We start from the raw sequence: 23708 nt of genomic DNA, 5'->3' as shown, positions 1-23708 counted from the left end.
TAACTCCCAAAGAATCCGTTAACACAGAAACTAGTCGTAGGTGAGTTTTTTCTTTGCCTTTTTTCACCATTCAGCCTCTTGATAGGATTTTCCTCTAAATCTTCCTCCATTGTGTCTTGACCCCACCCATTAGAGAAGCCCTCCCTTTTTACAACTTCATTCATTAGATTTCCTTCGAGGTTTATCCTTAAAACTCGATTGATTTTTTGCCTAAGATCTGGCGTCGGAACTCCCCATCCTTGAATCTTGATACATGTCTTGCAAACTCCTCATTCGGGTCCTGAAGACGCACACTATTTTCAACATATTCTCTTCTTATCGGTGTTTTAATTGTCATATCCCAGCCCAAATCCGACTCTGAAAATCTCTATGCAATCGTGCCTGACAAAAACTATCCCCATGCCCGAGGCAACTACATAAGAAACAAAATAGAGTATGTTTTTCCTGCTAAAATTTCACATAAAAGCAGTTCTAAGGCGAAATATGAATTTTCTTCCTGCGCTTCAGAGGAACTCGCACATCCAATCTAACCTTGATGCCCAAATACTGTTTGAAGCCCTTACTAATCTACTTCGTGTCATATTTTTCAAAGCTACCAATAAAATTCCCCAACTGCTTCGCAACATTTTCAGAAAAATATCCCGACGACAAATCATGTATTTGAACCCAAAAAAAGGAATAAATTAGAGAAACCTGCATTGGATCTTCATTCTCTACTAACCGATGGACCACCAACAGATGTTTATTAAACATCCAGGGCGCTCCTTTAATCACTCTTTCAAAATCCAGCCGATGGGAGAATCTGAACAGAAAATGTTTCTCTCCTAGATCTAAGATCTGAATCCCAGCCAGTGGGTGCCAAAGGTTAGCTAACGTATTACGCATAGCCAAAAAGTGTACTACACTCGCCGTAAGAAAACAACCTACTAACCAGAGATCGAACATCTGCACTAAAAGATAAAATTAATCATGGGGAATCCTTTTGCACTAAAAGATTGCTAGGAATGTTCCCAGTCCAAGATGAATAAGATAGCTGTTTTAGCAATCAAGCATGGTTATCCTCGACATACAAACTTGATTGATTGCTAAAACAGCTAGGAATGTTCACAGTCCAAGATGAATAAGATAGCTGTTTTAGCTGTTTTAGTACTACATCGTGTATTTACTCCTCAGCTGTTTTAGCATGAATAGCTATCTTATTCATCTTGGACTGGGAACATTCCTAGCAATCTTTTAGTGCAAATAAAATTCTAATGCATCTCACAAAAGGATTCCCCATGATTAATTTTATCATTTTATTATATGATAATAGCCAGTTGCAGATACCATAGTTCTATTAATTATCAGTTTAAAGTGCACTTATAGATTATGATGTAATGGAAAAAGACTAGTTGCTAGTTTATTATCTTCAATGTTCTCCAGTGGATTTACTGATACAAGTGCTGTGAATTCAAAAGTTATGCGGATGGATTTATATTAGTCTTAAATATTAGCTGCTTTTCCTCTAAAATGTAATGAAAAATCGCCAAGTAAGCATAATAAAACCATTAAAAGCATCATGTTCCTTGATTTTTTTAGTAGATAATGCTTTTTGCTAAATGCTCTGTACTGCCAGGCACGTGAAAAGTTCGTGTCTTTGAAGAAGAACACACCGGGAGATGTTGTTGCTGTGCTAGAAGAGGTATGCTCTTCCTTAATTATTGACTTCCCACATGTTTGTTACAGGTCAGTCATACAAAAATACCAGCTGATCGATCATCTCTTTAAGATGAAAGTGACTCTTCATAACGGAGTCTTTAGTCAGGATGTAATTATTGTACTTGTTTTAAAGAAGGCTGAGAGATGATATTCGTATAGTATCCTCTTTGTCTTTCACTAGTTCTCTCACTTTTCTGTCATTTTGAACCTGGTCCATTATTTGGTAAATGTTTAACTGTTTCCGTACCATCAGAAAGAAAGAGAACACATGTTTCTCTTGATCATTGAACTATGGATCTGATATCACATTAGCTTGTAATAATTGTACTTCTTTTGTATTTGAACTATATATCCTGATGTTATGCCTTTTTCTTGAAAACTTATGTGCTTGATTCGTTCTCTTTGCTCACCTTAATATGAAAAAGTATGTTTCTAGTTACCTCGATGGAATGTTTACACAATCTGGTCTTTTCTGCTTAGGTATCTATTCTGTTGTCTCCAGTATCTGATAGCTTATACTGATCTGCATTGATAAAATTTTAAATACCTCCGAGTCCACTAGGTGAAATCTTGAATATTAGGTGCAAATATTAGATGTTTTAGGTGCAAATCTTGAGCATTCTTTCCAAGATCCCGTAAGTAACTAGAGAATTCAAAATCTGCTTTTGAAAGAACCCGCTTCAATTTAGTATGTTCACTTAGGCTGTGAAACTCCCTGCTTATTTATGTTCAATTCTCGTTATATTTCATGCACGATTTCGTGACTTTTCTTTTTGGTTTAAGGAAAACAGGTAAATTCTCTAATGAATATTGAAGCAAAAAAGAAGTACGAGTTTCTAGAATCTATAAGTGCAATTATGGTATCTGCAATATTGATCCAATGGAAATTGCTGGTGCTGGAGCATAGTGTTAGATTATGATGTAGTTATTGTCTCAGCTCAGTTTCACTAGAAATTGGGTGTAAATTTGGGCTTGGATCAATCGATGGGCAGCTTTAGCATGTTAGTTTCACTTCTGTAAGATCTAGTGACAAATATATCATGTATGATTTGCCTATTATGACATCGTATATATGGTATTACTGAGTGAAGCATGCTTCATGTAAACCTCTCATAGAGTTTCCTTTCTTATGCTTTATGTGCTGCCAAATGTGTGAGTGCCTGGATAGTTTTACAAAACATTTTATGATGCCTGAAATTGTAATACTGGACTTGTGCATCACAATTAACAACAGATCTTCAGCTTCATGTTTTTTCAATTTTACCTTATTTTTTTCAATTGTAATACTGGACTTGCGCATCACAATCCATGGAACTTTTCTATTTTGCAGATAAAGCCAATCCCAAGTGGAAATCTGCCTACTAGTTTTGATCCTGTTGAAGGTTGCAAGCTTATCAGAAAGGAAAATGTATTATTTTCAAGATTTTCCCTCTTCTTTTTTCCCTTTACGAAGCTGTGAGTGTGCACTACAATTTTAAAGCACAAGTTTGAATGAATTCCTTCTATTTTGCTTGTTTGTATTCATGTTACTTTGGTTTTGCTGGAATTCTTTGTTGTGAATGTAAGGGATATAATAAGACGTTTGATACCTCTGTTATAAGCATTAGCTTAGACGATAGAGTGATAGATGTTGCTCCCTTGAGGAGTTATATCAACCATGATGAGTATTTAAGGGATCATGGGCTCAATTACGATACTTCATCATTTAGCTTAAGTTTTGGTGTCTATGAGAACTATATGTTCTGTTTTTTTGTGGTTTACTCCATAGTAATGTTTTTATAGTTATATTTTGCAAGTGGTGATGTAACAAGTTGATTTTGATTGGTATTGAAAAATTTGAATTTGGGATCGAATTTCTTAAGTTGAGGTAGTTCGAAAATTATATTCGAGAAATTACAAGACTTGTTAAACAACTTGATTAAAATTGTAAGGTGATTAACATTGAAGGAATTAATTAGAAATATTTTATTAAAAATAAAACTAATTAAATGTGTATATTCATATACAACGCATTAATTAAAAATATTATTTTAATAATATACAATATATATCGACTTTTGAACCATTATAAATTAAACCCATTCCAATCATAAGTAAATAAAATAAAATAAAAATTGAATCATTAGATATAATCAAGTAAACAATTTGATTAAAAACCAATTATTCAATATATTACAACATGTTTGGTTGGGTGTAATGGCTATGCCATTACAGCCCTATTCTGTGGGCCCCATCTAATCTGTTTGGTTGGGTGTAATGCCCTATTACGGGCTTATTACATTACGTGTGTATTACTAAAATTAGCCGATTTCTATTCCCTTCCAAAAGCAGCGTTTAGCTATTACTTCTCTGTTCTGATTTTCTTTTTCAATTTTTGGCCTCAGCTTCATCTTCTGCTTCTGTAACTTTGTTTCCAACCATCTCACGTTTCCCTTTTTTCCATTGATTGCAGAGGAGACCTAGATATTTAAAGGTAATTTTTATTTTTTCCTCCTCCTTCCGTTCTTCATCTTCTTCTCCTTCTTCATCCAGGTAACTTTCCTCCTTCTACTTCTTCCGTTCTTCATCTTTTATTTCCAATTTTCCTTAGCTTTGTCTGTCGCATATCTTCTCTTCTCAGGGCTGCTGTTTTGTTTCGCTCAAACCTATGGCTGCTTTCACCTCTTTCTCTCTTTTTCGGTACTCTTTTATCTGTTTATATTTTGTTAATGTTAAGGACAGATTGATAACGTATTGATTCTGGGTATTTGATTTGGACAGTAATTATGCAACGACTGGAAGGATTGTTGCAATTGTGAGAGCCTCACCACGACTCTCTTATTCTCTCACCTCTATCAATTTTCTAACACCAAATCACTCACGCAGGTATTTTTCTTTTCTTTTTATTTGGTTGGGAAGTTCTCTTATTTTGGCATTCAATTGATGATTGCTATTATTCTTTTCGTTGTCAGTTGGCTGATCAATGAAATGGGGGTAGAGAGAAGGTTTAATTGGGTTCTATCCGTGGTTTTTTTAGTAGTCTAGCCAGCCTGAGAAGTGAAGAAGAGCTAGAAAAATTTCAGATGTTGAATTTTATTGGCCTTTCTTGATACCTTCGAATCACTCTTTGTAGATATCCATGTCGTGCTAGTCCTACACATGATGAAGAGGTTGCGGAAAAGGTAGCTGCAATCAATTCTGATAGTGGAGCTCCAACCATGTATGTATCATCCTTAACACCCTACTTTGAATTCATATTCCAGTTCTAGCCTGGAATTTGTTTTGTATTATGTTGTTGGACCTATATCCGTTTGGGATTTCATCTCCCTCTTAATACGAGTTTAAGGGAAAAAAAATCATAACTTTGGGAATAACTTGAGTTTTAAGCAAGCTATTTGTAATTTTGTATTGCTAAAATTTAGACAGAATTGGTTCTGCTGATAACTTCTCTATGAGATATTGAAGAACGGGGTCACATTGATTTTGTTATTTATCATTGTACTGGTTATTGATTCTTTTTTCCCTTCCCATCCAGATTTGACAAGATCATAGCTAAGGAAATTCCTTCAACCATCGTGTATGAAGATGATAAAGTCTTAGCATTCAAAGACATCAGTCCGCAGGCTCCTGTTCATGTTTTGGTGATTCCAAAGTTTAGGGATGGGTTGACACAGCTTGGGAAGGTGTGTTCTAGGCCTGTTATCTATCTAATTTGTTTTATTTTTGTTGTATAACTTGGCTCGACTGAATGTGAATTTTGTTGTACCTTCGCAATCATATATACAAAAAAAAGTTCACCTTTTTTTGCTTTTCTGCATTTTAACCACGTGTAAATGATTAGGATGAACTTAGAGAAGAACTATCTGCGTACCTGATCCATAAACCTTGATTCGGTTTTTCTTGAAACAGTTTCTCTAGATGGAATACTGACCTAGTTTAAATTTCTAGATACAATTTGTCAGGCTGAACAAAGGCATGGAGAGATACTGGGTCAACTTCTTTTATTAGATGCGCCATTATTGAAATTATCATATCCATCATCCTTGGCTTCGTCCCAACCAGGCCAACCATCATTGCTATGAGAAGTAGTTGTGATAGCCCGAAATAGGGCCTAATTGGAATAGTGGTTTCGTAACCACAATTCCGAAGTGAAATAGTTTAATTTTATAAAGTTTTATTAATTTCCGATTGATTGAAATATTGTGTGAAAATATGGATAGGAAATTTTAATGATTTAGTGCCTAATTGAATTTTTAGGACTAAATTGAAAAAATTCAAAGTGTTTCTAATTAGTGATTAAATGACTTAATTGAATTATTGCATGAAATTGGAAGTGTTTATGTGGCAATTAGACCATAAATTAGTGATATGGACACAAAAGGGTAATTCTAGAAAAATATCTAAGTAATGGGTCAAGGGCATTTTTATCCAAATTGAGAAAAAGACAAAATAAAGTGAAAATATGTGTCCATCTTCTTCAAAATCAGACGTTTGCTACCAAAAAAAAAATTCATGTCACCATAGCTAGGGTTTTTGATTTTTCTAAGCTCAATTGTAAGTGATTTCTTGCCCCGTTTTTAATTATTTTCGTATTTTTATGCTTATTGAAGCTTGAATTTCATGTTTCTACCATTTAATTTAAATGAGATTAAAGTTTAAAAATTGACCCATTCATGATATAATTGTAAATTGATTAGTGATGTTAGATAATAAATGTTTGAAGTGTTAATTATAAGTTTTACTAGATGAATTTCAATGAAAATGTTGAAAAAGGACTAAATTGTGAAAGATGGTAAAGTGTGCATGAAGTTGTGATTTTGTGAAATTGGGGGCTGTTATGAGCATGAAATATGATTTAGTGAAGTTTGAAATTTAAGAATTTAGTGAATTTTATTTTTACGAGCTTTGGGACAAAAGTGGAATTTTTGAAAAGTTATGGGAAAAAAATGCAAGTTCGTCAAAATATTGTGTATGAGTTGTATTTGAATGGAATATTGATAAAATGCATTAAATTGTGTTAATATAGATCAAGAAAGAAGAAATAGTGGAAGTGATCGGGAAAAATAGAAGGTTATCGACTAATTTACAAAAATAGTCGTTTTGCATCCGAGGTAAGTTACGTGTCTTATATTTTTAGAAATTGTGAATTATATTTGAAATGTGAATTAATATTGAATGTGGAAGAAAAATTGTTCATGAATTATTCAAGTGATAAAGTGTTGAAAATAAAGTGTTAAGTGTAAATTCCCGGTTGAACTTAGGAATAGAAGTGGATACAAGTGATATGTCACTAGAGATCAGTGTTACAGTGTTACAGTGAGTCCCGGGTGCTGGGTGATCTAGCATGTGTTGCAAACACCTGACAGCTTGTGTGAGCAGGCCCGTGGACGTTTCCAGTGTTATTGATCAGTGGTAGCTTCGGCTACATATCAGTGTGGCACTTATGTGCTAAATCTCTACGTATCTGTGTATATTCTGAGTGTTCAACGGGATTAATAATGAGTTAAAGTGAATATGAAATGAAGTGTGTATGCAGGTACAATTGAAAGAATTGAGCATATGTGATAAATGTTAAGTGTGAAAATGTATATGCAAGTGAATTGGTAAGATTGTGCATGTGTAAGTGATTGAAATTGCTAAGAAATGTTTTGATTAGTTATATGTTAAAAGTGTTAATTATTAAATGAGTAATTATTGTTTACTTGTAACTTACTAAGCTATTTGTAGCTTACACATTTTCTCATTTCCTTTGTTTTATAGTGATTTAAGCTTGCTCGAATTGGGGATCGTCGGAGCTCGCATCACACTATCATAACCATCTCGGTATTATGTGTTTTTCAGAATGTTTAAAACTATGGCATGTATAGAGTCTTAATCATTTGGAGTATGTTCATATGATATGGCTAAGATTAGCTATTGAAATGGTTAGTAAAGATTAAGTTTTGGTGTTATGTATGTGTAAATGGTAGCTAATACAAAGAAGCAGTTTCTTTGACAGCAGCAGTGACGTGAATGTGAAAAATCACCATAAATAGTAGAAATGGAATTAGAGAGTGAATGATTTATAGAATTGAATCTTATCAAGTCTATTTTTACATAAAAGAAATGGTGTAGGCAAAGGAATTTTATATTTTGAGATAATTGAATTTTAGTGTGACAGGGTCAGAATAGTTTTTGAAGTCCCCTGTTCTAAATTTAGAAAATAATTATAAATTTCACAGAAAGAATTATAGGTCATAATTTATATGTATAGATTCCTTAGTGAGTCTATTTTCAAAAGAAATAAATGATAACCTTATATGAATTCTGTACAATGAGATAATTGATTTTTAGTGCCAAGAGGTCAGAGCTGTCAAGTAGTGAAACAGGGGAGACTTTAATGAATAAACTGTACTAATTGGCTAAACCAAAAATTCAAAAAAATTTATGGTAAGAATTTATATATGTCTAGTTTCAGGAAAAATTTACAGATTTAAATTTTGAGTTTCTTAACTCAAGATATAATTAAATTAGTGACAGTCGCGCAGGTGGACAATTTTGTTTTGAACAGTGAATTTAATTTTAAAAGCAAATTTTTATGCTCTGAATTAGGTAAGTTAAGTTGGATAATATCTTGTACTCGATTCCGGCGATGGTCTCAGGTAAGGGGTGTTACAGTAGTCACCCCTGTAGTACCTTCCTTTCTATTTACAAAACTTCTCTGCATGTATTATTCTGATGTTTTCATGGTTTATAAAATGTTTTATAAAATGTTTTCACGGTTTCTGAACTTATAAATACAAGTTAAGATGCATGTATCTGGTTTCGTTTTAAATACCTTCTTTGGGTATTAGTTGCATCTTGTGGTGAATGAATTATGTTATTAACAGATCCCATTTACTGTAGTAAGTTCTGAGCAGGGAGAAACATGAGTGCACTCTTTTAGAATGGCTTGCAATTTGCAAGTGATCAATAGATGCTATAAACAATTTTGGCATAAACTAAGGACTAAATAGTTGTAGGTGGGGATAAAATAAATAAATTCTACAAAACAAAAACGTTTTTAATTTGATGACTCCAGTTGTGCAGTAAGGGAGAAAAGAATTGGACAAGAAGAATTGGCAATGATCGTCATTTAATCTGCAAAGAGGATCCTAATTCTGTGGTATCTCATGACCTTGGTCGAGTGGTGGACAAGTTCAGCATTAAAGTTCTAAGAGAAGAGTTTGAACGAGCGGCTGATGTAATGCAGTATGATCCAAATCCTTAGATAACACTCTTTGAACCTTATGTCCCTGGGTAACAAAACCTTGTCCAAGTGTGTTAGAAAATCAATGGTTAAAATTATTTGGTTGGTTTTTGTAGTTGATGTGCTTTGCGTCCCTCATAATCTTCAATTTTGACATTTTGAGTTCACATTCATTTTAAAGAAGTTTAAGCTTATTATATGTAATCAAGAAAAGATATTTCCAAACATTTTATGGATGGGTGTTAAACAAGTTGTAATTAATTGATTGATAGTGTATACAAATTCATGTATGATCCAAACATATTCATATCAAATGAATATATATATTGATGTATTTTATGGCTAAACAAAATTAGTCCCTTGATTAGTCAAACAATTAATTCGTTTCGTATCCTGTATCTCCAAATAACGTGGGGGAATTATATATTTTTATTAAATTATATTTAATAATAATTATTTTAAATTATATTTTATAATATTATATATTATAATTTTAGTAAATTCATATAAGAATATTTAATATTAAGAATTTTATTAAATTATATATTTTTATTAAATTATATTTAATAATAATTATTTTAAATTACATTTTATAATATTATATATTATGATTTTAGTAAATTCATATAAGAATATTTAATATTAAGAATTTTATTAAATTATATTTAATAATAATTATTTTAAAATATTATTAAATTAATTATTATTTATATTAATAATCTTATTAAAATTTAATAACAATAACAATAAATCATCTACCTAAAAAAAATTCTGCTAAGGGTATTCTAGTCATTTTAGTTTTTTTCCTTATGCTATTACAACATCATTCCATTCAACCAAACACAAAAATACTATTACGCTTCGATTCCATTCCATTCAACCAAACAAAAGGATTACCTATTACGCCTGTATTCCATTACGCCTCTATTCCATTACACCTCTATTCCATTACAGCGAACCAAACGTGTCCTAAAATTATCAAATTATATCAAATTATTAATTATTAATTGTATTAATTGTTAGTAAAATTATCAAATTATTAATTGTTAATCGTATTAATTGTTGTAACAAAATCTAACATTTTGTAACTTAAAACTTAAAAATAAAACTAAAACTAGTATATTTTAAAAATAAAAAAAAATATATTTAATATATTTTCTGGCCGGGCCGGGCCCGGGCCAAAAAATTTTGTCTGAGGCCCGGCCCATTTTCTGCCCTTTTTGTTGGGCAGGTTGTCGGGCCGAGCCGGGCCGCCCGGCCCATGGACACCTCTACCATGGACTCGAACTGCTTTGCACCAAATCCCGTAGTAATATGGAGATCCATTTGAGAAATAAACTTAGCTGCATTGCCCTTTGCTTCCTCAGACATCATGTAACTTATTACTATCACTTTCCCTTTCTCTTCCAGTGCTTCGTAGCAGTTTCTTAGGAGTTTTAAGCAATGCTCGTCATCCCAATTGTGAAGCACTTCCTACAAAAACACACAAACAAATTAAAATAGATACAATCGTAAAGTTTTGAATCCATCTAACTCCTATATAACCATGCATATCTACCTTCATCATTATGGTATCTGCTTTTGGGACACTTGAGAACGTATAGCTCCTCCAACATAATATCAAAGATCAAATTACATGCAGACTTAATTCGACTTCATGAAATTATATAAATTTAAAATAGATTATATAATTACCATGGAAAGATGGGGATTGTTGTACAACATGAGGCAAGTCATAATTAATGCCTTTAATGGAAGGGTATTTGGAGATGATGATGTTGAGAGTAACCCCCGTATCCGCCCCCAACGTCTACCAAAGTGGTAATACCTTGGAATCCATGGTATTTCTCGAGTATTTTCTTCACTATTATCTTCCAAAGATTTGTCATTGCGGTGTTAAATTTTTCTTTTAAAAAACTCATAGCAAAATACCTTATGAAATAACAAAATTTCTTAGTAAAATGGTAAGATATTTTATTATAATAAAATTTTATTTAGTAAAGATAATAACAAAATACCTTACAAAAAAAATATCTTTTAGAGCAAAACCTAATGTATTTTGTTATAATCAAAATTTTTTTTATAAAATAACAAAACTTCTTAGAATCTTATACCCAAATTTTGTTTAGTAAAGATAAAAGATAAAATACATTACAAAAATAACAAAATTTCTTAGAACAAAGCGTAAGATATTTTCTTAAAACCAAATTTCATACAAAATAATAAAATTTCTTAGGATTAGGGTCTGTTTGATTGTCAATAAAATGTTTTCCGTAAAATGATTTCTGCAAACTGTTTTACTTTTCTGTAAAATGATTTACTAGAAAATATTTTATGGTGTTTGATTGAATCTGTGTAAAATATTTTCTGCTGTTTGGCAGATTTCCTGAAAATATTTTCCGGAAAAGTTGTCTTTACATATATTAATATATATTACGAATTTTGTCTTGTAAAACCAATACAAAAATACCTTACGAATTAACAAAATTTCTTAGATGAAAGCGTAAGAATATGTTATAATCAAATTTATTTTGTAAAACCAATAACATAATACTTTATAAATTAACAAAATTTCTTAGAAAAAGAAGTAAGATATTTTATAATTGTTGACACATTTGAAGCCAATGTTCATTCTATGGTTGTTTCAGTGGTTGGAATAGTGACTACAACTCCAAGCGTTGTTTCATTGTCATACTTACCTATTTGAAGAGTTAGCAAATTTTAAAACAAAAGCATTGGGCTATTTACTTTGAAGATATTTGGACGAGGAAAGCCCAAAATAAGAAGATAAATTGAGTTGAAATTGCAGACTTGAAGATTGGTTTCTTGCATATTAAGATTGGTTACTTATGAAACAAGTAAAGTCACTTTCTATAGTTGAAGACTTTGGATTGCACCAAGATTCTCATGGAAGTGTTATCTTATGTTGACTTTTAATGTAACCTTAAGAAACCAATCATTTTACTCCCAAATGCTCTCCTAAGTATCAAAACATGAATGTAAAGGATTAGGAGCATAAAATTTACTATTTACATCGAATAATCACCCAAAAATGCATTAAGAATGGGATTAAAACATATTACTTTTAGCACTTATCAGAAGGAAACATATGCCATTAGACAATATAACAATGCATACTATCCTCAGGGATAAAAACCATTTTTCTGGTTTGGTAGAGAACACACCAATTTTTTGTGGTACAAAATTAATTTAAGGCTCCAAAATAGCTCATATATTGTTACCTTATGGTCAATGTGGAAATGAAACATGTTAATATTTCATAATACAAAATTAATTTAAGACTTTAAAAGATTTTACACATTGCTATATGAAGAAACAAATTAATAATTAATGCATTATGTTCTAGTTAGTCTCAAATAAATTATTATGTTTTAAAAAAGGATATTTGTTACAACGAAGATCATATTGAGACTGTGGATGAGGAGAAGATTAATTATCATGTATTAAATCTATTACATTTTGGTAAGAATTTTGCATTGAAAAACTATCGTCTTTTCATCTAAGTTATACTATGCATAAATTAGTATGGTTAAAACACATGCAATGGTAAATCAGAAGTTGACATTAATATTGTTGAATCTCGTGCATAATAAACCTGAAGTTTACTGGTCCAAATATATTAATTAGTGGGTATGATTGGTTACACCATCTTGATCAATAATGATATGGCAAGATGAGAATTTACTTGGATATTTATTAAAGAACTTGAAGATTCTTAAATTATCAAGCTTTCCTTGTTCTTAAAGATGATTTATTACAACTTTATTAACAAAAGTTGATATTGGGTCTCTTGCATTTCTGAAAGAAATATAGGCCGATTTATTCAGCATGTAGATTTTCTGAAATTATTTTGGTAGATGTATCTAGAAGATAATTACATGTGAGTTATCAAATCGCAACTTATCATTTATGAGATTACGTGTTCAATGATTTTTTTAAGAACAAAACTTTTAGATTATGCAATCGAGACAATTCTTGCTAATATTGATAAGTTTATTTCTTGAGCTTTCAATGATTATCATATCTAGATTGCCGATCTGTGTAAGTATCGCAAATCCTGTAGTTTATATGTATAAAACAATTTAGTAAAATTAATGATTAAATGCCTCCAATTAGTAGGCTAACCATATCTTTTGTATATATATAAGGATATGATATTTTGTATATGATAAGTGCTAAAAGTAACATGTTTTAATCTTGTTCTTAATGCATTTTTAGATAATTATTTGATTTAAAATGGTGAATTTTATGCTCCTAATCCTTTAAATTCATGTTTTTATACTTAGGAGTGCATTTGGGAGCAAAATGAGTGAAAATAAAAAAATCGAAACAAGTTTAAGAAGCCACATAGGCTGGGCCATTCCGCACAGGCTGGACAGACGACCATGGAAGACATACGAACTACCATACGGCTATGTGCCAGACTGTGTCGATTTTGCGAATCGCACTCCAAACATGTAGAAAAATACATTTTTTTAGGTTTTTCGAGCATTTTAAGACCTATATATGTCAAAAATAAGAATATATGAGTGAGTCGTCATAAAATATTCAAGAAAACAACTCGAAAAACACCATTTAAGCCGACTTTGAAGCATATTTCCATCAAGATTGAAGATCTCCTTTTGATTTTTTTGAAGTTTATTATGAGCTTCTTTATTTCTTGTAGTTATACTATCTTTGAGATGTTTGTATTTGCGATTATGAACTAATTTTCTAAATATCTAGGGAGATGAACCCTAAAATGGATTCTGTCTTTTGATTTCTGTTTTAGGCAATAAATACTTGAATCTTGTTCTCAATTATGTGTATTTAATTCTTGGTTTAATATTTTCGGACTACTAATCCATGTTTGATGTGCTTAAATCAGAGGAGGAAAAGTCTCTGTTTAAGAGTAGATCTAGCATAATTGAGTGGAGTTGCATGCAATCCTGGAAATAGGATGGCATAAATCTATTGGATTAGATTCAAATCTAATAGGGGAATCCATAGATCGAGTTAATGTGATAATAGGGGTTTTAATTAGAAAGAAATTTCAATTACTCAACCTAGAGTCAGTTGTTCTTACTCTCAAAAGAGGTATTGGCATAATTTAGGGGTTTTTACGGATCAAGATACTAATTGAAGAAATTGTTTAATTCAGATTGATAATGACAGATGAAATCTAGGTGAATTCTTTCCTGGGTATTGTTTCGTTTCTTGGTTATTAATCGTTTGTTTTCCTGATTCGTTTTTTGTCGTGTTCTTTAGTTAATTAATTTAGTTAATTTTAGTTTTAATCAATCTCTCCAATTTGTCGGTTAAATAATAGAAAGATAGTAATTACTAGTACTTTTAGTGCTCGTGGGAACAATATTTTTGTTCACCATAGCTATACTATTAATTGATAGGTGCACTTACCTTAATCAGATTTTTAGTTAGTTTACGATTGCAATCAAGTTTTTGGCACCGTTGTTGGGGACTAAAATATTAGAAAAATTTTATTTCTATTAATTTGGCCATTTTTTATTTTTATTTTAATATTTTTTAAAAATTTAATTTTTATATTTTAATTTTTTGTTTGTTTGCTTCTGACAGGTTCTTTTGGTTTATGACTAGAGAAAGCCTATTGGATCCATTACTTTTTGACAGAGAGATTAAAAAGACTGCTCGCGGAAATCGTAAAGAGGTTAAAGAAGCAAGGCAATGTCAACAGAATATAGTAGACGATCAGAGGAAAAAGATATTACTGTGGAGATGGGTGATAATCAAAATAATCAACTACCTCTTGCAAATCGTGCTCATTGTACTATGTATGATTATGCTAACCCAGTCTGATTGGGGCTGAATCGAGTATTGTGAGACCCACCATTGCTGCAAACAATTTTGAGCTGAAGCTGAACACAGTTCAAATGGTATAATAGTATGTTCAATTTGATGCTTTGCAAGATGAAGATCCGAATACTCATTTGGCTAATTTTCTAGAGATCTATGACACTTTCAAGATTAATGGCGCTACTGATGATGTCATACGCTTACGGTTGTTCCCATTCTCTTTGAGGAGCAAGACAAAACGGTGGTTAAATTCATTGCCACGAGGTTCTATCATGAATCGGGCTCAAATGATTGAGAATTTTTTGTTAAAATATTTTTCACCGACAAAAACAACTAAGTTGATGAACGACATCTCTTCTTTTGTTCAATTTGATATTGAAACACTTTATGATACATGGGAGATATTTAGAGATTTGTTGAGAAGGTGTCCTCATCATGGATTACCTTTGTGGCTCTAAGTTCAAACTTTTTACAATGGTTTGAATCCCTCAACTAGATAGATGATTGATGAAGCAGTTGGCGGGTGATATAGTGGAGGTAGGTGCTCTAGAGGAGACCTAAGATATAACTATTATTTAAACTCTATAAGAGATTCAAGTACCTCAAGATGAAAATGATAAAAATAAAGAGATCTCAATAAGTTATGTCAATACGAGAAAACTACAAGAAAACATGGAACTGAAATGAAAAGTTGTCGACAATGATTTTCCATGCAATAACATTGTTGAAACAATGAAAGAAAACAACGATCTTGAATAAATTTGTAGAAATATAAACATGGAATAGATTGGCCAAAAATAAAAAGACACAATTCAAATAGAATTAGATTTGTGAAATTTTTAGACCAGTAGTCCAAATGTCTAAATGTATAAAGCTAGTGGGGGTACAAATGAGTAGTTTTGTGAAAACAAAATAAGAAAACTGAAGTTTTTCACTGAATCTTAGCATTGATTATGAGAAGATATAAATTTTTTTGTGACGGATGCAATAACTTTTAGATATCTTTTTAGTTTGGCAGTTTATGAAATATTTAATATGCATCTAGTGTTTGTTGTTACAAATTTTATATGAGCCACTAAATAATGGATATTTATATTAAAATCCTTAAAGGATTTAAAATCCTAGGAGCATATAGAAATTCCTGGAAATTGCTCAATACATATGTATAAATATTTATTAATTTAATTTGAACACATGTGTTATTGTAGAAGGGTCATGATCAAAGTTTGTTATGATTATTATTGGAACTCCTGAAGAGATTAAAATATATTTCCCAAAAATTCTTTCTCACTAATGACTTTCAAAAGAATGGTGATATAAACATTTATCAAACTCGTTTAAGTAATCATTTGAAAAGTTAGTATTCACGATTGAAATATGTAAAGTATAAGATAACATATGATGTACCTTGAGGGGGAGTAAATACACGATGTAGTACATGTGATGTGTCCTGAGGAGGAGTAAATACACGATGTAGTACTATTTTTCCTTCAATCAAAATTTTGTCCCATTGGATTTTTCTGGTAAGGTTTTTAATGAGGTAGCATTTAAGGTGTATTATATATATGTGCACTATTTTTCCTTCACTAAGAATTTTTTTCCCACAATTTATTATTATTATTTTTATCTTAGTAAGGCTTTAATGAGGCACATTTTCTATCGGTGGACATCTAATGGGCAGTGTTATGAATATTTTATTATTATAAAGTGGATGTCTATTAAAATAAGAAAATTGATATGCTTTAGAACTCTAATGTCAATTAGGAGTAGAATTTTATTTCATTCATACTTCTTATGTCTATAAATAGAATTTTTTTAGAAGCCAATGAAATAATTACTTTTCTTTTGTTCTCTTGTTTCTCTTGTTCTTTACTCTCTTTATTCTTTATTTTATAACAGTATTCACTATTTTCAATTCAATTTTAAAGTGATTTTATAACATATTTTTAACTTATTTTACCTTATAATAATAAATGAAACTATCACAACATAGTAATTTCTCAAATCAATGCAAATACAAACAAACTATACTAACAAGTGTTGAGCGTAATAGTAACACACATTACACTCTTAAGGAGAGAACTCAAGATCAAACTTGGAGATGACTTTGTTGAGAGCGCAGCCACAAACCTTGAAAAATTAATCTTTATAGATCATAAAACAAACATAAAGAATATATTACATAAAAAACCCTTAAAAGTAGAGGTGTCCATGGGTCAAGCCCAACCAAAAATTTAGGCCTATTTGCTAGGCTCGGGCCTGACCCTCCCTTATTAATTTTTAAAAAATATATAATACATCAAAAATACTAAAAATATTAAAATAAATATTTTCCAACAAATTGAAAATAAATTTAAAATTATATATATACTTACATAACACTAAGATATGTACAACTTAACAAGCAAATGCCTCTAAAATAGTAACATTAAAACAAGAGTTATACAATATTCAAACAATAACAACAAAATAACAGCAATATAATAGTGAAATGGTAGCAAAACAATGAAAAAAGAAAGAAAATAACAATAAAACAGTAAAAAAAGCAAGAAAACAGTAAAAAAAAGAGCAGTTTTTTTTTTGCATATTCGGGTCAGGCCGTGCTTGGGCCAAAAAAGCCTTACCTGAGGTATGACCCATTTTATAAACGGGTCTTATTTTTTTACTCAAACTCATTTCTCAAACCTATATTTTTACCCAAATTCTCTCACTTTTCAGACGTTAGCACAACCTATGTACAGTTGTACTTAACTGCTACACTCTATAACAAGGAGGGGTTTACACCGTAAGGAGTGGTTATAATAGCATGATGAGAAACAGACCTCAAGTAGTTATTTATTAAAATGATAATGACCCGTCATCGATCACTCGGTTCATAACATTATAAAAAGAAACCATAATTACTTATTTAATTAATCTAAACACACACATCAGATCACCATGGAAATCAATCCAATTCCAAACCTAAACCATAATAATAATAATAATAATAATAATGATTCATCATTTATAGAATTCCATGACAGCAATCGCATCGAAAGCAAGGCACTTAAGTTGAAAGCTTGAAAACCCAGCATTCATGGCCATAGACTCGAACTGTTTTGCAGTCCTTTGTTTTGCACCAAATAGCGTACCCATATAAAGATCCAATTGACAAACAAGCTTAGCACCATTGCTTGCCTCTGCTTCCTCAACCATCATATGACTTATTACTATCACTTTCCCTTTCTCTTCTAATGCTTCGTAGCAGTTTTTTAGGAGTTTTAAGCAATGCTCATCATCCCAATTGTGAAGCACTTCCTACAAAAACACATGCAAATTAAAATTGATACAATCGTAAAGTTTTGAATCCATCTAACTCCTATATAACCATGCATATCTACCTTCATCATTATGGTATCTGCTTTGGGAACAGTTGAGAACATATCTCCTCCTACATGCTCAATGCCTGCATGTTATCAGAGATCAACTTACGAGCCTACTTAATTGCGAGACAATTGTTGTAATTATACTTATTTAGAGTTTAAAGTTGGGTTATATAATTACCAGGGAAAGATGGGGCTTGTTGTACAACATGAGGCAAGTCATAATTAATGCTTTTAATGGTAGGATATTTGGAGATGATGATATTGAGGGTAACCCCATATCCACCCCCAACATCTACCAAAGTGGTAATACCTTGGAATCCATGGTATTTCTCAAGTATTTTCTTCAATGATATCTTCGAAAGATTTATCATTGCAGTGTCAAAACTCTTATCATATTCTGGGTTTAAGCTCTTAAATTGATAAAAGGGCATGCCATGCACTTTCTCAAACAGATTCCCACCTTCAAGGACAAGATCTTTCAAGCGTGACCTATATAAATCATATATATTAAACACAGTTTGATCAAATAATTATGACAAAAGAAAAAGAAAAATCAGATTAGACAATAACTCAACGTACCAGACATCAACCTGGATCTTTTTCATAGAAAATGCATCCAATGCCAAAGTTCCTCTATTTTCGTCATTAAAAAAAATTTTACCGGCCAAAGTAAGCTCATAGAGTCTTTCACCATCTTCTCCATAACTGGTGCCGGTGACTAAATCATAGCAGGCAAGGAGCTTAAGCATGCGATCGAGAAGGGAAGCGGCGCCGGGATTCTTCGTGCCAATCTCCGAAGCGATGTGGTTGGATGAAAGCTTGGCATGGGGACCTGCTTTCGCTAATATATCGAAAACACCGAGTTGGATTGCGGCATCCAAAACGTAAGGAAATATACCGCTGCTTCGTAAAAACATAGCATAGCCGAATGCCTCTTCTTCTTCGGACATGGCGAACGACGAACTCAACTGATTCACGAGTGAACTCATTTTTTTCCTTACTTTTCTCTTTTAATTTGCCTTCTGGGAAAATGTTTAGTCTATACTATATATAGAAGTAAAGAGTAAAGGATACATTTTGAGTTAATAAAAAATATATTTTTTAAACTTGATCACTTATAACTATTAAAAATTTTCTATTTACTGACAGGGACATATAGTGACGGGCCAAATCCGTCAGTAAAAGAGGTTATACAGTCAACAATTATTAACGTCAGAATAGAGTCAAATATAGTAACACCTATTCTAAATCCGTCTGTAAAAAGTCTAATGTATATACTTCATTCGTCGAGAACTCCCTTATGTTCCCATCCAAACCCTAATCAATCATCACCTTCTTAGTTTGTCCGTTGAAGTCATCTCTCATGAAGAATTCTTTGGTATCCATGGATCCAGTGGTTGTCTCCTAACAAGGTAAATTTTCTGTTTTTCAATTTTATTTTATAAAAGAGCATTCTTCTCTTGGTGGTTGAGTGAACTAAAATCAAAGCGATATCTTCCAATTAATGCACTCTTGTTTGGTTCGGCGATCATGATTTAATTCCTTCATCTTCATCCACTATTAATGACATCATTGACTATATAGTGTTACCTTTTAACCCTAAGCTACCTTTAAAATCTTTCAATAAAATTATAAGCTCTTCTGTAATTTGTTATTTCGGTTGAATACTAGAATATTGAATTATATATATTTATTTATTAAGGTAAGAGATACATGACAAATAATTTCTTTTTTTGAATGTGACAAAATAATAAATATGTGAAAGCTTTTTTGGCGGCTTTCTTAAGTTTTTTATGAAAATTTTGCTAGAGAATCTCCCCAAGATAAAAACAAATGGATAATATATAAAGAAAAGGGTTAAGATACTATTTAGTAATCAAGAAATAAACAAACTTAAAAGAGAAAGAAAATGACTAATCAATGAGGATTTTTAGAAGGGTAAACTATTAAAATAGTCACTTTTGTTTGCCTCAAGTTACATTTTAGTCACTTAGGTTATCGCGTTGTAACATTTTAGTCACTGAGCCGCTAGTTTCTGTTAACGGTGTAACAGTAAGTTGATGTGGCATGTTAAATCATTATTTCAAACAAAAATTCTCGGTTAATTTATACAATCTGTCTCCATATTTTTTTGCTTGGAGCAATTTAATTTTTTTCTTTTCTGTTTTTTTTTTAATTTTCTTTCTTTTCCATTCTCTTATGCTTCTCCCTTTGTTTTTCTCCCTTCTCCATTTCTTTCAACGTAGTTTTTCTATGTTTTATTTTTTTGAACAATTTAATTTTTTCGAGTGAGACGAGCTTGTGGACTAGTTACAAATGGAAGACATAGAAAAACTATGTTAAAAGAAATGAAGAATGGAGGAAAATAGATGGAGAAGTAGAAGAGAATGGAAAAAAAAGTTAAAAGAACATAAAAGAAAATTTTTAAATTGTTGAAAATGAAAAAATATAGGGATCAATTGTAGAATTTAACCTAAAATTTTCGTTTGAAATGATGATTTAACGTGCCACGTCAGCTTACCGTTACACCATTGTCGGCAATTAACGACTCAGTGACTAAAATGTTACAACACGATAAAGTAAGTGACTAAAACGTATCATTTCAAACATAAGTGACTAAAATGTAACCTAAGGCAAACAAAAGTGACTATTTTATTACTTTATCCTTTTTAGAATTGAAGTTTGGACAATATTGGAAGTTCCGCGTATTGCGTGAGACAAGGAGTTCAGGCAGATTGGATGGGAATATGATAATGCAGTTTTAGTTGAGAGATGGTTGTAAATTGGTGGACATCAACTTCTAAGCAGTAATGATTTGTCACATTCTGAGATCTTTAATATTGTAATTGATCATATGGCAAAAGGTACTATAAGTGAGCTCGTATTTTTACTGTAGTTTAAAGAGCCTGTGATTAATTTATTATTGGCTGATTGAAATGCTTCCATGCAGATTTAATTTGAGGGTTTGATGTAATCGCTTTGTACCAATTTTTTTTGAAAAAATTAAATAAATTAAATGGGCAGATAATATAATTAGAACATGAATTGAATGAGATAAATTGGGAGGAGTTTATATAAGCAATTTATCAAGTGAAAATAATATGTTTATTTTGGTATAGTTTTTTCTTCTTTTGGTAATACAACCTTAATTAATTGATGTAATGTTTTTATGGTACAAAACTAATTAAAATTCACAAAACATATTTCAAACAAATGATATTATATATTCCGACAAATAAATTATATTAGTATCATCTTAAAAAAGTAAAATTTTTAGGCATCAATAAAATAATGCTATGTCATTAAATTTTAAAGATAGCAAAGTATTATTATACACTCATCTATATTTAATATATTCTTGAACTTAATTGAAATTTAATTAAATTACTTAAAATAATTAATTTTTGAATTATAAACAACATCTTTTCTTCTTTTACAAATTTTAATCATTTTGTTTATTTTTCTCATAAGTTAATTTTTTTTTGTGCAACCAATTTAAAAAAATTAGTAATTTTTTTCATGCCATTGGCACATAATTTTGGTAATTATTTTACTGTGAGCCCCAAACCTAGAACCCAAAACTTTGAACTTAAACTTTGAACCTTAAACCCCGAATCTCGCGATTCAAGATTTGGGTTCATGGTTTAAGATTCAGGGTTCGAGTTTGGGTTTGGGGTACTTTAAGGTTGAAGTTCAGGGTTCAAGGTTAGGGGTTTGAGGTTCAAGGTTTGGGTTCAATGGTCAAAGGTTTGGGGTTACATGTTACGAGTTTAGGATTCAGGGTTGGTTCATGGTTCAAGGGTTTGGGGTTATGTGTTCGGGTTTAGGGTTTAAGCTTCTAGGTTTTGGATTAAGGGTTTAGTCTTTGAGGTTTGGGATTTAGGGTAAAAAAAATCAAAATTATGTGTCAATGGAATAGAAAAAATTGTTGAAATGTCATTAAATAATTGAAAAGCAGGGACCATGAATAATGTGATGGGAATGGTCCATAAAATAGTTTCACTATAAATGAGTATAATAATTTCATGTCTTTAAAATTTGATGATGTGACAAAATTTTATTGGTGCCTAAAAACCTTAATTTTTAAGATATGTAAGTTATCCCTCAATCTAATAAAAATTATGTCAAATCAAACCTGTCACATTAATTCAAATATACGTGCTAATTAAGTTAGAACACCCAAGTAGAACATTTTTATCAAAATTTTGATTTCTAAATAAAATATAATCATCCAAAATTTGAATGTACCTAAAAACAATTAGTAGCATTTTACGTGGAAACTAATTTATGTTTGATAATTAAATATGTTATGAACATTTACTGTATTGTGTTACAGAATTAAATTGATTAGGTATTTCAAACTTAATTTAAACATTTATCACGAAAAAGGAAGAGATTTATAAATATAGAGATTAGATCTTGAGTAGTAATAAAATCTTTAGGTGGATCTTGAATGTTCAAGAAAAATAGACAGCTAGGTTCAATTTTAGGTGGTTGCGGAGAAGTAGAATCATCACTAGTTATTTAGAACGAAGAAGAAAATTGTGTTAAAAGGCGAGCAATAACCAACTCGAAGGTTGATGCTATCACGCCGCGGGCAAAATAAAAGATAAAAAGCAAATAACTTGGAGAAGAAAAAATAAATAAAAGGAGAGCCTAAGCTCTTGATACCATGACAATAATAGGGTAATCCCTTTCAATCTTATTCCTAGACTTCAAGAGAATACATAACATTTATACCGCAGTAGTCATGTAGGAATAAGAAAGATATTTAATATATTCCTAATGATATGCCTAAATATACGTATAAATATAATATATATTAATAATTTTATCACAATCATTTGTGTGTGGAAACCACATATTTAGAACATAAATTTGTGTTTAGAAATAATATACAATATTATGGTAAAGTTTTGGTTGTAATGGTAAAATTAGGGTTTTATTGTTTCTAGATGGCATGGGTCAAATCTCAATATTTGTAATTTTTTATTGGTTTTATTTAACAAAAAATATGCTCGTTATAATATAACCTATTTAAAATGTGTATGGTTATTTTCGTAATTTTTTCAATTGAGTTAGTGTTACTTGACTCATTACATCTAACTCAATCAGGGCTTTAATAATGGTAGAGACAAGAAAAAGACAAAAATATCATCATAATAGTATAACTTAATTAAAATGTATAAGGTTATTTTTGTAGTTTCCTCAACCGAGCTGGTGTCACTTGATTCATGACACTAAATTCAGTCAAGGCTTCAATAATAGTAGAGATATACAAACAAAGTGGGTAAAACATTTTTTGTAATAAATTTGAACTATACAAAAATAACAAAATAAATCTTCGGTTGAAGTGGTAAAGATTTTATAAATGTTAGTATTATGGGTTAAAATAGTAATATTTGCGACTTTATTATTGTTTCTTAAAAAATAAGGAAAAGAAAAAATTTCATAATAAAATAACTTATTTAAATTATATAAACAATTTTAATAATATTACTAACCAATTTATATCAAGTTAATTCATGATACCTATCTAATTACATGCTTAAATAATAATATAGGTAGAAATGATTATCTTGTTGTGAACAACATTAACACCA

General features: G+C 30.9%; 2 protein-coding genes and 1 non-coding gene across 3 annotated transcripts; 1 reads left to right on the top strand and 2 right to left on the bottom strand.

Annotated features, from left to right (window-relative positions):
- The first annotated feature begins 1619 nt into the window (after positions 1-1619).
- LOC107916039 (adenylylsulfatase HINT1) lies at positions 1620-5759 on the top strand. Its single transcript, XM_041102006.1, has 9 exons — positions 1620-1681; positions 3029-3106; positions 4151-4171; positions 4319-4377; positions 4459-4563; positions 4650-4682; positions 4811-4897; positions 5213-5360; positions 5640-5759. Exons 4-9 carry the CDS (start codon positions 4346-4348, stop codon positions 5757-5759), a joined length of 525 nt encoding a protein of 174 aa, XP_040957940.1. The 5' UTR covers positions 1620-1681; positions 3029-3106; positions 4151-4171; positions 4319-4345.
- Positions 5760-15072: 9313 nt separating this feature from the next.
- Positions 15073-15179, bottom strand: LOC121222867 (small nucleolar RNA R71). Its single transcript, XR_005920237.1, has one exon. It is a non-coding gene; the product is annotated as a small nucleolar RNA R71 (small nucleolar RNA).
- Positions 15180-17547: 2368 nt separating this feature from the next.
- On the bottom strand, positions 17548-19143 carry LOC107915880 (caffeic acid 3-O-methyltransferase). The gene is made up of 4 exons (XM_016845074.2): positions 18685-19143; positions 18284-18594; positions 18121-18185; positions 17548-18037 (listed from the first exon to the last, which is right to left on the bottom strand). The coding sequence occupies exons 1-4, from the start codon at positions 19092-19094 to the stop codon at positions 17741-17743; spliced, it is 1083 nt and encodes a 360-aa protein (XP_016700563.2). The 5' UTR covers positions 19095-19143; the 3' UTR covers positions 17548-17740.
- Between the last annotated feature and the right edge of the window lie 4565 nt (positions 19144-23708).

This window comes from Gossypium hirsutum, chromosome D10, assembly GCF_007990345.1.
Source record: "Gossypium hirsutum isolate 1008001.06 chromosome D10, Gossypium_hirsutum_v2.1, whole genome shotgun sequence".
Lineage (NCBI taxonomy): Eukaryota > Viridiplantae > Streptophyta > Magnoliopsida > Malvales > Malvaceae > Gossypium > Gossypium hirsutum.
The sequence above is the reverse complement of the archived record's forward strand: the minus strand, read 5'-3'. Positions and strand labels throughout refer to the sequence as shown.

Excerpts from the sequence above, each read along its gene's own strand:
- LOC107916039 (XM_041102006.1), top strand. The coding sequence starts at position 4,346 with ATGGCTGCTTTCACCTCTTTCTCTCTTTTTCG. Across the intron at positions 4,378-4,458 it reads ACCTCTTTCTCTCTTTTTCG|TAATTATGCAACGACTGGAA; the intron begins GTACTCTTTTAT and ends TGATTTGGACAG. Across the intron at positions 4,683-4,810 it reads GAAATGGGGGTAGAGAGAAG|ATATCCATGTCGTGCTAGTC; the intron begins GTTTAATTGGGT and ends CACTCTTTGTAG.
- LOC107915880 (XM_016845074.2), bottom strand. The coding sequence starts at position 19,094 with ATGAGTTCACTCGTGAATCAGTTGAGTTCGTCGTTCGCCATGTCCGAA. Across the intron at positions 18,186-18,283 it reads ACAAGCCCCATCTTTCCCTG|GCATTGAGCATGTAGGAGGA; the intron begins GTAATTATATAA and ends GATAACATGCAG. Across the intron at positions 18,038-18,120 it reads CAGATACCATAATGATGAAG|GAAGTGCTTCACAATTGGGA; the intron begins GTAGATATGCAT and ends GTGTTTTTGTAG.